At 35.1% G+C, this 13,411-nt stretch overlaps 1 protein-coding gene across 1 annotated transcript; it reads left to right on the forward strand.

The window, feature by feature from the left end:
* Positions 1–7,085: 7,085 nt before the first annotated feature.
* LOC106314370 (glutathione S-transferase T3-like) lies at positions 7,086–7,937 on the forward strand. The gene is made up of 2 exons (XM_013752249.1): positions 7,086–7,778; positions 7,833–7,937. Exons 1-2 carry the CDS (start codon positions 7,086–7,088, stop codon positions 7,935–7,937), a joined length of 798 nt encoding a protein of 265 aa, XP_013607703.1.
* The last annotated feature ends 5,474 nt before the right edge of the window (positions 7,938–13,411 follow it).

The raw sequence follows: 13,411 nt of genomic DNA on the forward strand, positions 1-13,411 counted from the left end.
CTCTCATTTGTCTAGTGTGTGTGTTGGGTATAAAGAACCCTCATTGTAATCAATTATAATCTAAGCTGAAAGAGGGGAGTTCCCCTTTCTTCTTCACCATTCTTTTCTCTCTTGGTTACTGTCAATCTCTATAATCTCTTGATACTCATACTCTCTTATTCTCAACTTAATTTACTCTTCATCACTTATCTCTCTGTTTACTATGTTCCTCATTTTCTTTTACTCTCATATTAATCATCTTTGAAGATGATATAATAATGATGAATAAAAGGTATGCGAATACAAGTCAATTCGAGAGTAAAATGGATATAATTTAGATGTAAGAAGCTTGGATCTCCTTCTCTATTCTCCTTTGTCATCTTTTTATATTCGTCTGGTGGAGGAATGTGACGGCGATGTGATCTATGACATGTATCTGGCATTTTTAATACCGCCTTTAAGGCTCCGATATCCCTCACGTTTTATGTTAAATCGGTCAGATCGTCATTGACTATATTCAGAGCTCGGCATTTTTGGGTCGTTAGCCATGCCGGGCATTGATTCTGAATTGGGTGATGAATTGGTGACCGGTGGTTTATGAATTTCAAAATACGGTTCGAGATTCTGGTTCTTCGTATTTGTGGTGATTTAATCTGATGTCTGATTGCTGTGACCAAGATATTATTGTTGGAATGAATTGTTTCGGCGTTAATGATTGTTGGAGCTAAAACTCGCATTGTCAAATTTTATAATGGAAGAAAGTATAACTTTCTTTGAGGGTCCAGATTCTTTGCATAACCTAAAACACGAAAGATGAAATAGCATAGTAGTGTTTTATTGATTGCAACACGAAAAATTCGACACAGAGTTACACCAAAAAGACAGTAGAACAAAGCCAAAAACATCCAAGTCTAGAATTGGTAGTCTAACCACTTATGTCGTATGTTCTCTAAAACTAACATGAATTTATCAGCACTTTCGTTTCTGGATCCCTTCCTTGAGTTTTCAAAGTCTTGTTTATATACTCCTCCAAGATCGACTGTATTGCCATTTTTCCGTAGATCCATATCTTCTATTTTCTCCGATCTTCCCTTGTTTGTCAAGATGTCTTTTGGAAATTTTCCTTTACACTGTTTTCTTCCTTATTCCTCTCTAGGCATGGGCATTCGGGGTTCCAATCGGGTTTCGGTTTTATTCATTCGGGTTTTGGTTTTTCGTGTTTATCAAAATCAACCCCATTCGGGTTATATAAAAGTTTGGTTCGGGACCGGTTCGGGTTCTATCGGGTTCGGATCGGGGTTAGTAAATCTTCAAGGAACCGGTATAACCCATTGTACTTTCGGGTTCGAGTCCCAATCGGTTCTTCGGTTTAAAAATATCTGATTTGTACCTATTTTGTAACTAAAACATAAATGAAATCTGTTCTTCGGATTTAAAATACATGATTTGTACATATTTTAATAGCCAAAACATAAGTAAAATCGATTCAAAAATAAGAAAAAACATCAAACGTGATCATTCAAAATCAAGTGAAAGATAAACATAGTTAGTGATAGAGAAAAAACCAGATAAATGAAATCATAAAACAAAAACTAAGTTCTCATGAAATGAGAAACATTATTCAATGAAAACAAAACCAAAATCTAAAAACTTCAGGCTTCAACCGCCATATTCCACCATCAACCTTCATGTAACAGATAATTATTTTAGAAGTTCAATAATATCTTAAAGTATTTTGGATACATATTAAGAATTAAGATCATATTTGATAGAAGTTCTTTTTGTGATTTTAAATGTTTCGGGTTCTATCGGATATCCATTTAGGTCCGAGTTCGGTTCGGATAATACCCATAACCCAAAATACCAAAAAACAGGATTCATTCGGTATTTATGTCGGGTTCGGATCGGTTCAGATTTATTTTTATTGGATCGGGTTCGGTTCGGATTTTTGGATTCGGTTTATTTTCCCAGCCCTATTCCTCTCCAAGAAAAATAATCTGTTATTGAAACTGAGCTATTTTACGTGTTAAGTCGTAACCGGGCCATTTTGTTTCTTAGGCTGTTTCAGACCATTTTACGAGTTATGCATTTTTACTAATTTTATGAGAACAATTTTTTTTTTGCTCCGAGTTGCAGGTTTTTGTAGCGTTAGTTTACAAAACAATAAAAACATTTTGTTTCGTTGAAATCATATCTGTGTTTAAGCTGTTTCCGACTTGACATTTTTTATATGATCAAATTACATCAAGCAACTCCCTAAAATAAGTGTGTCACTTTAGTACTTGATGATCATATCCACAAAGAGTGAGGATCATGCAATAGACTATTGGTTTCTAGTTAAGCTAAATCAGAAATATCAAAGCAATAAAAAAGAAATAATATAAATCAGTTTGTAAAATATCAAGGAAAAGCGTTAGACTTAAGAGTTTATCAATTAAGAAATTTAAAACACAAATCAATAGATGTCAAGGTGAGAATTAACATATGACAGATATAAAAATATAATAATTTAAAATTATTATAGGGTGATATATCATATTATTAGTTTAGATTGTGGCATATAAAAATATAATAATTTAAAATTAATTTATTTGTCAAAGAAGACAAAGTGGCAGAAATTCCATAAAAATACCCTAGTTAATTTTTTTAAGTTTCTTTAACATCCAAACTTTTTTACTACCCAGCTTAATATCCAAACTAATTAATTTTGTCATTTTAATACATTTATTTTTAAAATTGTGCTCATTTTAATACCAAAAGTATGCTCATTTTAATAGTAAGTTTCAGACAAAACTTAGAAAATCTCTAAAATTCAAAAAAAAATCTTTAAATTTTCAAATTTTATTTGAATTTTTAAGAATAAAAGTAAATAAAATTTTGGATAATATTTATTTTTTTAATATTATTTTTTGTTTTAGTTTCAAAATTTATTGTTCTCTGAACTTTGTTTTTAAAAAATATTTATTTTGTTCAGAATTAAGTTTTCTAGAATTTAAGTTATTATCCAATTAAAATTTAAAATAAAATTTCAAAATTTAAAGATTTGTTTCTGAATTTTAGATATTTTTAAGTTTTGTTTGAAATTTATTAATATTTTTTGATTAAAATTAAATAGTCTAAGTATTAAAATGGGTATAATTTTAAAGTATGTGTATTAAAATTAGAAAATAATTAGTTTATGTATTAAACCGGGTATCAAAAAATTTGGGCATTAGAAAACTTAACAAAATTTTGTTGAGATATTTTTATGGATTTTAATCTTTTAAAAATGGAACTATAAAATAAAATATGTAGATTAAAAGAAAAAATATAAATTATAGAATTGAATAAATAAAATCTATAAATCAACATGAGCATTACACATAAGAAAATTATGAATCACCATATCATAACATGTGTCATTATTACTTTAATTTATGATATGTCTTATTGTACTAATATAGCAAAGTAAATAAATAGAGATCTTTCTATTATTCGTTATTGAGTTCCTAACAATAAAAAAAAATGTCAATTACAAAGCCAGTTTGAGAAACGGATCAAAGCAGAGAAGGTAAAAGTCTATGAAAAGAAACTAAAGGCTTTTTATTGATTCAACTCTCCTCTTGTTAGATATTTCATATTTGTAACGTAGCGTAATGTTTCTTTCGTCGATCCAAGTGTTATGGGGAGAGAGCCACATCGTGGGATCGCCATTCGTAAAGCTGTTCATCGTGCATATGCTATAGCTAGTTGATCATCATATGTAAATATATATTATACAATGATATAATAGATTTGACCACTATTAAAAAAAAGAAACATTAATATTTCTCGAGTGTTTATTAAATTGGCGAAGTCCTCACAATTAGAGTTTTTCTTAATAACCCGTACTTTGGGTCTGTTTATTTCACCATGTTTATTTCACCATCCAGATGAATCATCTAGTTTAGATTTAAAATTGCAACCCATCTAAATGGTTTATCCGGATGAGTTTTAGAAATCTAGGTTTAATTTTTAGAATCATCAAATTGAACCAAATTGAACCATCTGGATGGAGATAGTTTTATCAAAATGGTATAATGTCTACTATATCTTTGATATAATTAACAAATTACAAACCTAAACCTACTATATTTTGTCAATCAATAAAAATGACAAAACCGAAAAAATCATTTCCCACTAAAACCACAAAACATATTTTCTCGTCAAAATCGTAAAAACGTATTTTCTCACGGAAACTACATAATGCATTTTCCCGCCAAAATCGCAAAAACGTATTTTCCGCCAAAATCACAAAAACGTATCTCCCCCCAAAACGCAAGAACACATTTTCTCGCCAAAAACGCAAAACACACAATTTCCCGTCAAAACAATAAAAGTGCATTTTCCCGCCAAAACCGCAAAAATTCATTTTCTCAACAAAATCACAAAAACACATTTCCCGACATAACCTCAAAACACATTTTCTCGCCAAAACACACATTTTCTCGCTAAACACACAAAAAATGCATTTTCTCGCCAAAACGCAAAAACACATTATTCTGCTATAAATGTAAAAATGCATTTTCCTCCCAAAAACGTAAAACGCATTTTCCCGGTAAAAACACATTTTCTGGCCAAAAACGCAAAAACACATTTTTTCGGTAAAAAACGCGAAAACACATTTTCTGGCCAAACCGTAAAAGCACATTTTTCCGGTAAAAAACGCGCAGTTGCATCCTACCAAAACCGTAAAACTGCACTTTCCCGCCAAAATCACTAAAACACATTTTTTTCCGCCAAAACCGCAAAACATGTTTTCACGCTAAAACCACAAAAATACATTTTCTCGCTAAAACCGTAAAATTCATTTTCCCAACAAAATCTCAAAACGGAAAAACACATTTTCCCTCCAAAATCACAAAAACACATTTTCCACCAAAATCGGTAAATTTCACTTTTCCGCCAAAATCACAAAAACACATTTTCCCGCCAAAACCGCAAAACATGGTGTCACGTTAAAACTACAAACTGCATTTTCCCGTCAAAACCGTAAAGATCATTTTTCCAACAAACTATAAAATTATTTTTTCTCGTTAAAATCACAAAATCAAATTTCTCGCTAAAATCGTGAATATGTATTTTTTTCGCTAAGACCGCTAATTATAATTTTTGCTAAAACCATATTTTAAAATAATTATATTTTAGACAATAAATAAAAATGAATATAGTGAAACAAAAATAATATATGAGTAAATCAAAACAAGAGTATTTTAGTAATTTGTTTACTAAACTCATCTGGATGGAAATGAAAGTAAAAAAAACAAACATAAGTCCATTTAAATGATATATCTAGATGAACCATCTGGATGGACAAACAAAAAGTCCCATAAAATCTGAATCGATCATCTGAGTGGATCATATAAATGGATCAGCTGGATAGAAATGATAGGTAGTGAAACAAACCGCTTCTTTGTTGATGGAACTACAATGAAGACATACACTTAAGGGTTAATTTAATGAATTAATATATTGGGAGGAAATATTGAATTTTTAGTTAGAGGATAGAGAGAGATAGGAAGAGAAAAAGGAGAGAGGGAGTGATAAGAGCATAATTATCGGTGGTTCTTAAATTGGTTCTTAAGTTAATTTTGAGTTTAAAAAAAATAAATAATAACACTTAATGTAAGCGCCGGGTCTTAATTAAGAGGAAGAAGAAACGGGTCTTGAGGGACACATGTTAGAAACAGAGCGTTTTGGGTTTGTCCTTCTCTCTCTCTCGACGCGGTACGACGAATCAATCACCCCTTCAGAGCTCTCTCCCGTTTGATCGACTCCACGAAATTCACTCCACCTCTCGACGATTGATCTCCTGGACGAATCTCTCTCTCCGTTGGTGTGATCTCCTCGACGAACCTCTCTCGGTGGCTTCGACGAAGTTTCATGGCTTTTCTCTCTCGGTGGCTCTCATCGCGGAGGACAGACGGCGACATCTCGACGAAGTCTCACTCCGCATGTCTCTCTCCGTAGCTGTTATCGACGATTGTCGCTCGAGACCGCCTCTCTCTCTCCGTGGCTGCGATCGACGATTGTAGATCGACTCCGCCTCTCTCTCTCGGTGGCTGCCTCTCTCTCCGTCCCTCAAAAGCTAAGTGATGTTTTTTTTATCTGTTAGATTAGTTTGGTGTCTTGCATGTTGTGTTGTGTTGTGGTGGTTTCTGTCTCTAACAAAAGAATAATCGTTGACATGCAAGTAATCTCAAAGTCGATTTGTTTGTTCTGTTGGATAATGTTGTTTGAAAAGTCTTCTGATAAATCGTTTGATTAGTTTGATTGAGTGTTGTGATTAATACTTTTATCTGTTAGATTAGTTTGTTGTGTTGCGTTGTGGTGGTTTATGTCTCTAACAAGTGATTAATTTTTCTTGTTGGGGTCACGATTTTAGTCAAGTTTCATTTATTTGTTGTGTTTCATGTTGTCTTGTGTTGGTTTGTGTCTCAAAGAAGTGATCACATATTCTTGTTCGGGGCACAAGTAATCTCAAAAGCAATTTGTTTGTTCTGTAGGATAATGTCGTTTGATTGATTATCTCTGTTTATGTGTTTGATTGATCATATCTGTTAGATTAGTTTGTTTTGATTTGTTTCTCTGTTTCGGTGTTAAAGAGCGATGGTGCAAGAGAGAGGAGAAACTGAGCAATAGCGTGGAGCAAGAGAGCAGAGCAAGGTTCCTCAACGAAGAAGAGTACAATTACATTAAAGGTACAACTTGTCTCTCTTTCATTTCGATTCTGCTGTATTATGGTTGAGGTTTGTTATTAATGGGTAATAAATATGGTTAGATAGAAAGCAATGTTTAGCATGATTAATGAGTTAGATAAATGTGATCTCATCTGTTTGGTTGGTTGTGTTGAATGCTTGAGCTTTTGTGTTTATTGTTGTCCTGTTGATGTCTTGAGTTAGATAAATGTTGAATCTGTTTCTGTCTATAAAACACAAACGCTCTTCTCTGTCTCTAATCTTAACAGAAACACAAACGCTCTTCTCAGTCTCTGTTCTTAATCTATAAACACATTGATCATCTCTATCTCTCTGTCTCTCTTCTTTAATTCTCTCTTCTTTGTCTCTGTTCTTAATCCATATTCTGCTATGGATTCGAATCAATTTAACCACACGCCTAAGTTTGTTGAACTACTTAATAGTCAACAAGACAATTTCTTTTGTTTTCTTGAAGATAGTGCCCAACTATCTTCATCCAAACTCCCTGTTTTTGGGACTCAAGGGACTGAAGCTTCAAGCGCTAAAGAAGATACTCCAGCGGAGCATAGAGAAAGGAGGATATGGACGCCAGTCGATGATGTTGTGCTGATTAGCTCTTGGCTAAACACAAGCAAAGATCTGCTTGTAGGCAATGAGAAACGGTCTGGTACCTTCTGGAAAAGGATTGCATCATACTTTGCTGCAAGTCCTAAGGTAGCAGGGTGTGGGCAGAGGGAGGCGAGTAACTATAAGCAGCGCTGGCAGAAGATAAACGAACAAGTCAACAAGTTTTGTGGGTCTTATGAAGCTGCAACTAGAGAGAAAAGCATTGGGCAAAATGAGAATGATATTCTGAAAAGAGCTCATGAGATCTTCTTCAGCAACCACAAAAAAAAAAAATCACCCCTGAACATGCTTGGAAAGAGCTACGAAACGACCAGAAATGGTGTGAGCTTTCATGCTCAGCTAAGAGGAGGAAGTGTGAGGATGGTTCACAATCTGCAACCTCTCACACAAATGAAACAAAGAGTGTGGATGATCGTCCCCCCGGGTGTCAAGGCAGCAAAGAGTAAGAAGGCGAAGGTAGAGGGGAAGGCACTGATAGAGTTTTAGAGTATGTGGGATATTAAAAAGCAGGATCTGGCCATGAAAGAAAGGCTGTCGAAGATGAGTCTCCTTGACAGTCTGATTGCCAAAAAAGAACCCTTAGCTGAGTATGAAGAAGCTCTCAAGAAGATCTAATCAATGATTTGATGTCTAGTTAGTGCACGTTTGAATTTATGTCCCTGTTGTTCTAATGTTACTTGTTGCTTGTTGCTGAAGTTTATGTCTGTGTTGTTTTATTGTTTGAATTATGTCTCTGTTGTTGCTTGTTGTTGAAGTTGTTGTGTCTGTTCTTCGTATTATGTTTAATATAAAAGCTTGTTTCTTCTAGCTTGTCACTTATGCTTTGCTCTGTTGTTTTAATGTTTGAATGATGATGATAAATATACTGTGTGCTTGTGCTTTCAGGTGTTGATAAAAATTGAGTGACAGAGTGAAGCTTGTGTCACGGACTCTATGTAAGGTAATGAAGCTTCTGTCACGGACTCATGTTCTTGTTGGTGATATAAAGACCGTCTGGTCTCATGTTCTTGTAATTATTTTGCAGACTCACGGAGAGAGGTCACGGAGTTGTAGCATTGGTATTGGAAGAGAGGTCACAGACTTGTAGTGTAGCATTGTCTTGTACTGTCATGTAGTCTTGTCTTGTTAAATGTTAATTTCGAAAGAGAGGTCACGGACTTATCTTCATTTCTCCTTCTCAAAATATAAATGTAAACAAGTCTGTCTCCTTCTCAAAATATTCTTATCATTATCACCTTCTTCTATTTTCATTTCTCCTTCTCAAAAGATAAACGTAAACAACTCTCTCCCCATTTTTTGTAAACAAGTCTCATCTAATGGCTTATTCTTCTCAAAACACTTTAGAGGAATCATTTGATGATACATTTGATGAGCTCTTTGATCAAGCCTTTGAGAATTTTACCATTCATAGTGATCAAGAAGAACAAAGGAAAAAAAAGAAAAAAAACGAGCTTATATCGAAAGAAATCGTGAAGAAGGCAATGTACGTTTATGGAATGATTATTTCAGTGAAACTCCAACGTATCCTGATAATCTATTCCGACGACGTTTTAGAATGAACAAGCCATTGTTCATGCATATTGTTGATCGACTCTCCAATGAAGTTGAATTCTTTCGACAAAAGAAAGATTGTCTCGGAAGGCTTAGTCTCTCTCCTCTTCAAAGGTGTACAGCAGCCATTCGTTGTTTGGCATATGGTACTGTGGCTGATACGGTTGACGAATACCTCCGACTCGGTGCAACTACAACTCGGTCATGTTTGGAAAATTTTGTGGAAGAAATAATATATTTATTCGGCGATGAGTACCTAAGAAGACCAACACCGGCTGATCTTAAACGTCTACTCGATATTGGTGAGCATCGTGGATTTCCCGGGATGATAGGAAGCATCGATTGTATGCATTGGGAGTGGAAGAATTGTCCAACCGCTTGAAAATGTCAATATTCACGTCGTTCGGGAAAACCCACCATGGTTTTAGAGGCGGTTGCTTCGTATGATCTATGGATATGACATGCATTTTTTGGACCGCCAGGTACCTTAAATGATATCAATGTTCTTGATCGCTCACATGTTTTTGATGACATTATAAAAGGTCAAGCTCCACAAGTCACCTCCTCTGTCAATGGAAGAGAGTATAATTTGACTTACTATCTTACCGATGGTATTTATCCAAAATGGACAACTTTTATCCAATCAATTTCAATACCACAAGGTCCGAAAGCGGTTTTATTTGCTCAACATCAAGAAATTGCCCGAAAAGATGTCGAACGTGCTTTTGGAGTCTTGCAAGTTCACTTTGCCATTGTTAAAAATTCAGCACTTTTTGGGGATAAAGTCAAAATTGGTAAGATTATGCGAGCATGTATCATACTCCATAATATGATAGTAGAAGACGAACGAGATGGATACACTCAATATGATGTTTCAGAGTTCCAACCAGGGGAAGACAACGGAAGTTCACATGTTGATCTCACGTATTCTACAGATACCCCTTCAAATATCGCCAATATGATGGGTGTTCGAACTAGAATCCGTGATAGACAAATGCATCAACAACTGAAAGCTGATTTGGTTGAACATATATGACGTAAATTCGGACGTGATGAAGACAACAACTGAGCTCGGATGCTTCTTTCAAATTATTCTCGTTTATTTTACTTATCTTTGTTTTAATGTTTTATTTTTAAATCTATGTTTAAAATGTTATTTTTTAATATGTTTTATTTAATAAATAAATTTTATCTTTAATAAAAAAAATTTATTTTTTTTTCTCAAGAACCTCAAATTAAGAACCTACCATTGGAGCAGTTAAAACGAAGAGTTTCTTAACAAATGTTCTTAAGCTAAATCTATTATTAAAATTTTTATTAAGAACCCACTATGGGGTTCTATGGTTAATCATGCTCTAAGGTGAGCGGTGAAATATAGTTTTTTGTTTGTTATTAGAACAAATTTTCCTACAGTTAAATATCTTTTAAAAAGATAAATAAGTATCAAAGGTTCTCTTTTGTTTTGCTTGCGTCATTCCTCAGAAGCCCATCTTCCTCCTGTAAAATCCCATCATTTGAAAACTTTTAATAAGTTGTTAAGGCCTTTTGGTCTTCAATTCAAAACAAAAGCTCCAGGAAAATTGAATTCTTGTGCGCATTTTGATACCTGGAAAGTGAGGGAAACTGAGAAACAAACTGATTGTTTTGAGAACAACAGACGTATATTCGATCGTTCAAAAATATCTAGACCAAGACAATTATTGGTCATTACCCCCGTTTCCACTGGTATAAGGTGATGTTTTTGTAGAAGCCGGAAAACCGGATCAAAAGAAATTATATAATATAAACGATGTTAAGAAAAATATATAAACGATTCAAAACCGTAACGAAAATGAAACCATGGAGTCGAGACAAATCTCTTTCCTTAACTCTTAATATTCGCTCCGTTAGTGCGACGGATCTGTATGAATAGGAGTCCCAGGATAAAACCATGATAGGTTATCACGCGGCACTCGTGAAGAACCTCTAACGAACTAATATTTCTACGAAACACTCTCTAGATTTACGCTATAGGATTTGCTGGTTTTGGTTGTGAAAAAAAAACGTTCTGAGAAATGAAGGAGGAGACGAGTTTATAAAAAAGAGAAGACGAGCCACTTTCCGTAACTGATGCAGCACGTGCGCACGTTGGCGGAAATCTCGCGAGAATCTCGGAGGCGAGACTTTACGAAACTTTCTCCGCAAGATCTTTCTCGTTTAAGCTTATCGTCAAGAAGAGAGACAGCGTGTTGTTTTTAAACGAACTACGTGTTTTTTAAAATAAAATGCATGCCGTTTTTTCGGAAATTAAATGGCAAAACGTTGAGCTTAACTTGGTCCAAAAAGAATATTTTTATTGGGCCGGAGGCCCTCCACCAAGCCCCAAGACCCAAGCCCCAAGACCCAAGCCCCAAGACCCAAGCCCCAAGACCCAAGCCCCAAGACCCAAGCCCCAAGACCCAAGACCCAAGACCCAAGACCCAAGCCCAAGCCCAAGCCCGCGCCCACGCCGAGCCAAGCCGCCCGGACGGCGGCGGCGGTGGGCGCGTGGAGTGACGGCCGGACGGCGGCGGCGGCGCGCGCGTGGGGAGCCTTCCTCTCTCTCCAAGCTGTTTAACACATGATATCAAGTGACTATATATAAACACCTCATTTTCTCTTGTTCCCACCGATGTGGGATGTTTCCCATTTTTCTTCACACTTACCTTTTATTATTTTAGCCAATTCATTGGGCTTTTAGTTGATCCAACAATCCCCCACATGAATAGAAATGTCTCTAAACATATGCAATTACACCAGTTGAGATAAGTTGTCTAATGGTTTTATGTCGTCTTCTGAGGTGACGAAATTTACCATTGTAGAGATTACTCTCAGCCCGAGCTATAGCTGATTGACTATCACAATGTATGCGTATAGCTGGCACATGTTTCTCCCACATAGGAATATCTTCCAAAAAATTTCTAAGCCATTCAGCTTCTTCTGCTGCTTTGTCTAAGGCTATGAACTCGGATTCCATGGTTGATCTGGCTAACAATGTTTGTTTGGTAGATTTCCATGATATTGGTGATCCTCCTAGTGTAAATACATATCCACTCATGGATTTTGAGTTTTTAGAATCTGATATCCAATTAGCATCACTGTATCCTTCTAAAACTGCTGGTTCTTTACCATTCTGAAGCCCAAAATCTTTGGTCTAGCGCAAGTAATTGAGTACCCTCGTTATAGCTTTCCAGTGTATATGACCTGGATTACTTGTATATCAACTAAGTACGTTTACTGCATGCGCTAGATTTGGTCTAGTACAATTGGTCAAGTACATGAGACTTCCGATCACACGTGCATACTCGTTTTGTGAAACCGCTTCAACTGAATTCTTTGTCAAGTGCATTTGGGGATCTAACGGAGTTTTTGCCGTACTATTAGAGTAATTTTTAAACCTCTCTAATATTTTTTTAGCATAATGAGATTGAGTTAAGATAATTCCGTTTGAATTTCTTGTGACTTTAACCCCGAGAATTACATCTGCTAATCCCAAGTCTTTCATCTCAAATGTCCCTTTGAGCATGTTTTTTGTTTGATTTATAATGTCTTTATTGCTTCCAATAATGAGCACATCATCTACATATAGACATAGCAAAACATAGGCATTTTTTGTAGTTTGTAGTATATGCATTTGTCACATTCATTTATTTTGAAACCATTTGACATCATTGTATTGTCAAATTTTTGATGCCATTGTTTAGGAGCTTGCTTAAGTCCATAAAGTGACTTTACAAGTCGGCATACTTTGTCTTCCTGTCCGAGAACGACAAAACCTTCAAGTTGTTTCATGTAAATTTCCTCTTCTCAATTACCATTTAGAAAAGCGGTTTTTACATCCATTCGATGGATTTCTAGGTCTCTTAAGGCTTTGATTGCTATCATCAGTCTTATTGATGTTATTCTCGTTACTGGAGAATATGTATCAAAATAGTCCAAACCTTCCTTTTGTCGGAATCCTTGAACTACAAGCCTAGATTTGTATTTTCCACCAGGTTTTCGTGTTATTATCCATTTATTTCATAATTCTTTGCAGCCAGGTGGTAAATCTGTTATGTACCATGTATAATTTTGCATGATAGAATCAAATTCCCTCCTGACAGCTTTGTTCCAAAATGGAGCTTCAGGTGAAGCCATGGCCTCTGCCAAAATTTTTGAAACATTTTCTACTAAAAATGCCATTAGGAAATCTTCACCAAAATAGTTTTCCTTTCGTGCTCTTTCCTTCTTCGATGTTCATATTTTTTTTCATTTTCTGGAATATCATTTATAGAAATCTCGACGTTTGTCTCAGTTTCTGAGTTTTTGACATTGTCTCTTTCTTCTCGAGTTCGTTTTGAACCTTGTTTTTCCTTATATGGAAAAATATTTTCGAAGAAAGATGCATTTCTTGATTCTATGACTGTATTTTCATGAATGTCTGATATTGCAGATTTATGTACCAGAAATTGATAAGCATTACTGTTATGTGCATATACGATGAAGATGCAATCCACTGTTTTAGGTCCAATAGTAACCTT

Source organism: Brassica oleracea, chromosome C9 (genome assembly GCF_000695525.1).
Source record: "Brassica oleracea var. oleracea cultivar TO1000 chromosome C9, BOL, whole genome shotgun sequence".
Classification (NCBI taxonomy): Eukaryota; Viridiplantae; Streptophyta; class Magnoliopsida; order Brassicales; family Brassicaceae; genus Brassica; species Brassica oleracea.

Excerpts from the sequence above, each read along its gene's own strand:
- LOC106314370 (XM_013752249.1), top strand. The coding sequence starts at position 7,086 with ATGGATTCGAATCAATTTAACCACACGCCTAAGTTTGTTGAACTACTT. Across the intron at positions 7,779-7,832 it reads CAAAGAGTAAGAAGGCGAAG|GATCTGGCCATGAAAGAAAG; the intron begins GTAGAGGGGAAG and ends ATTAAAAAGCAG.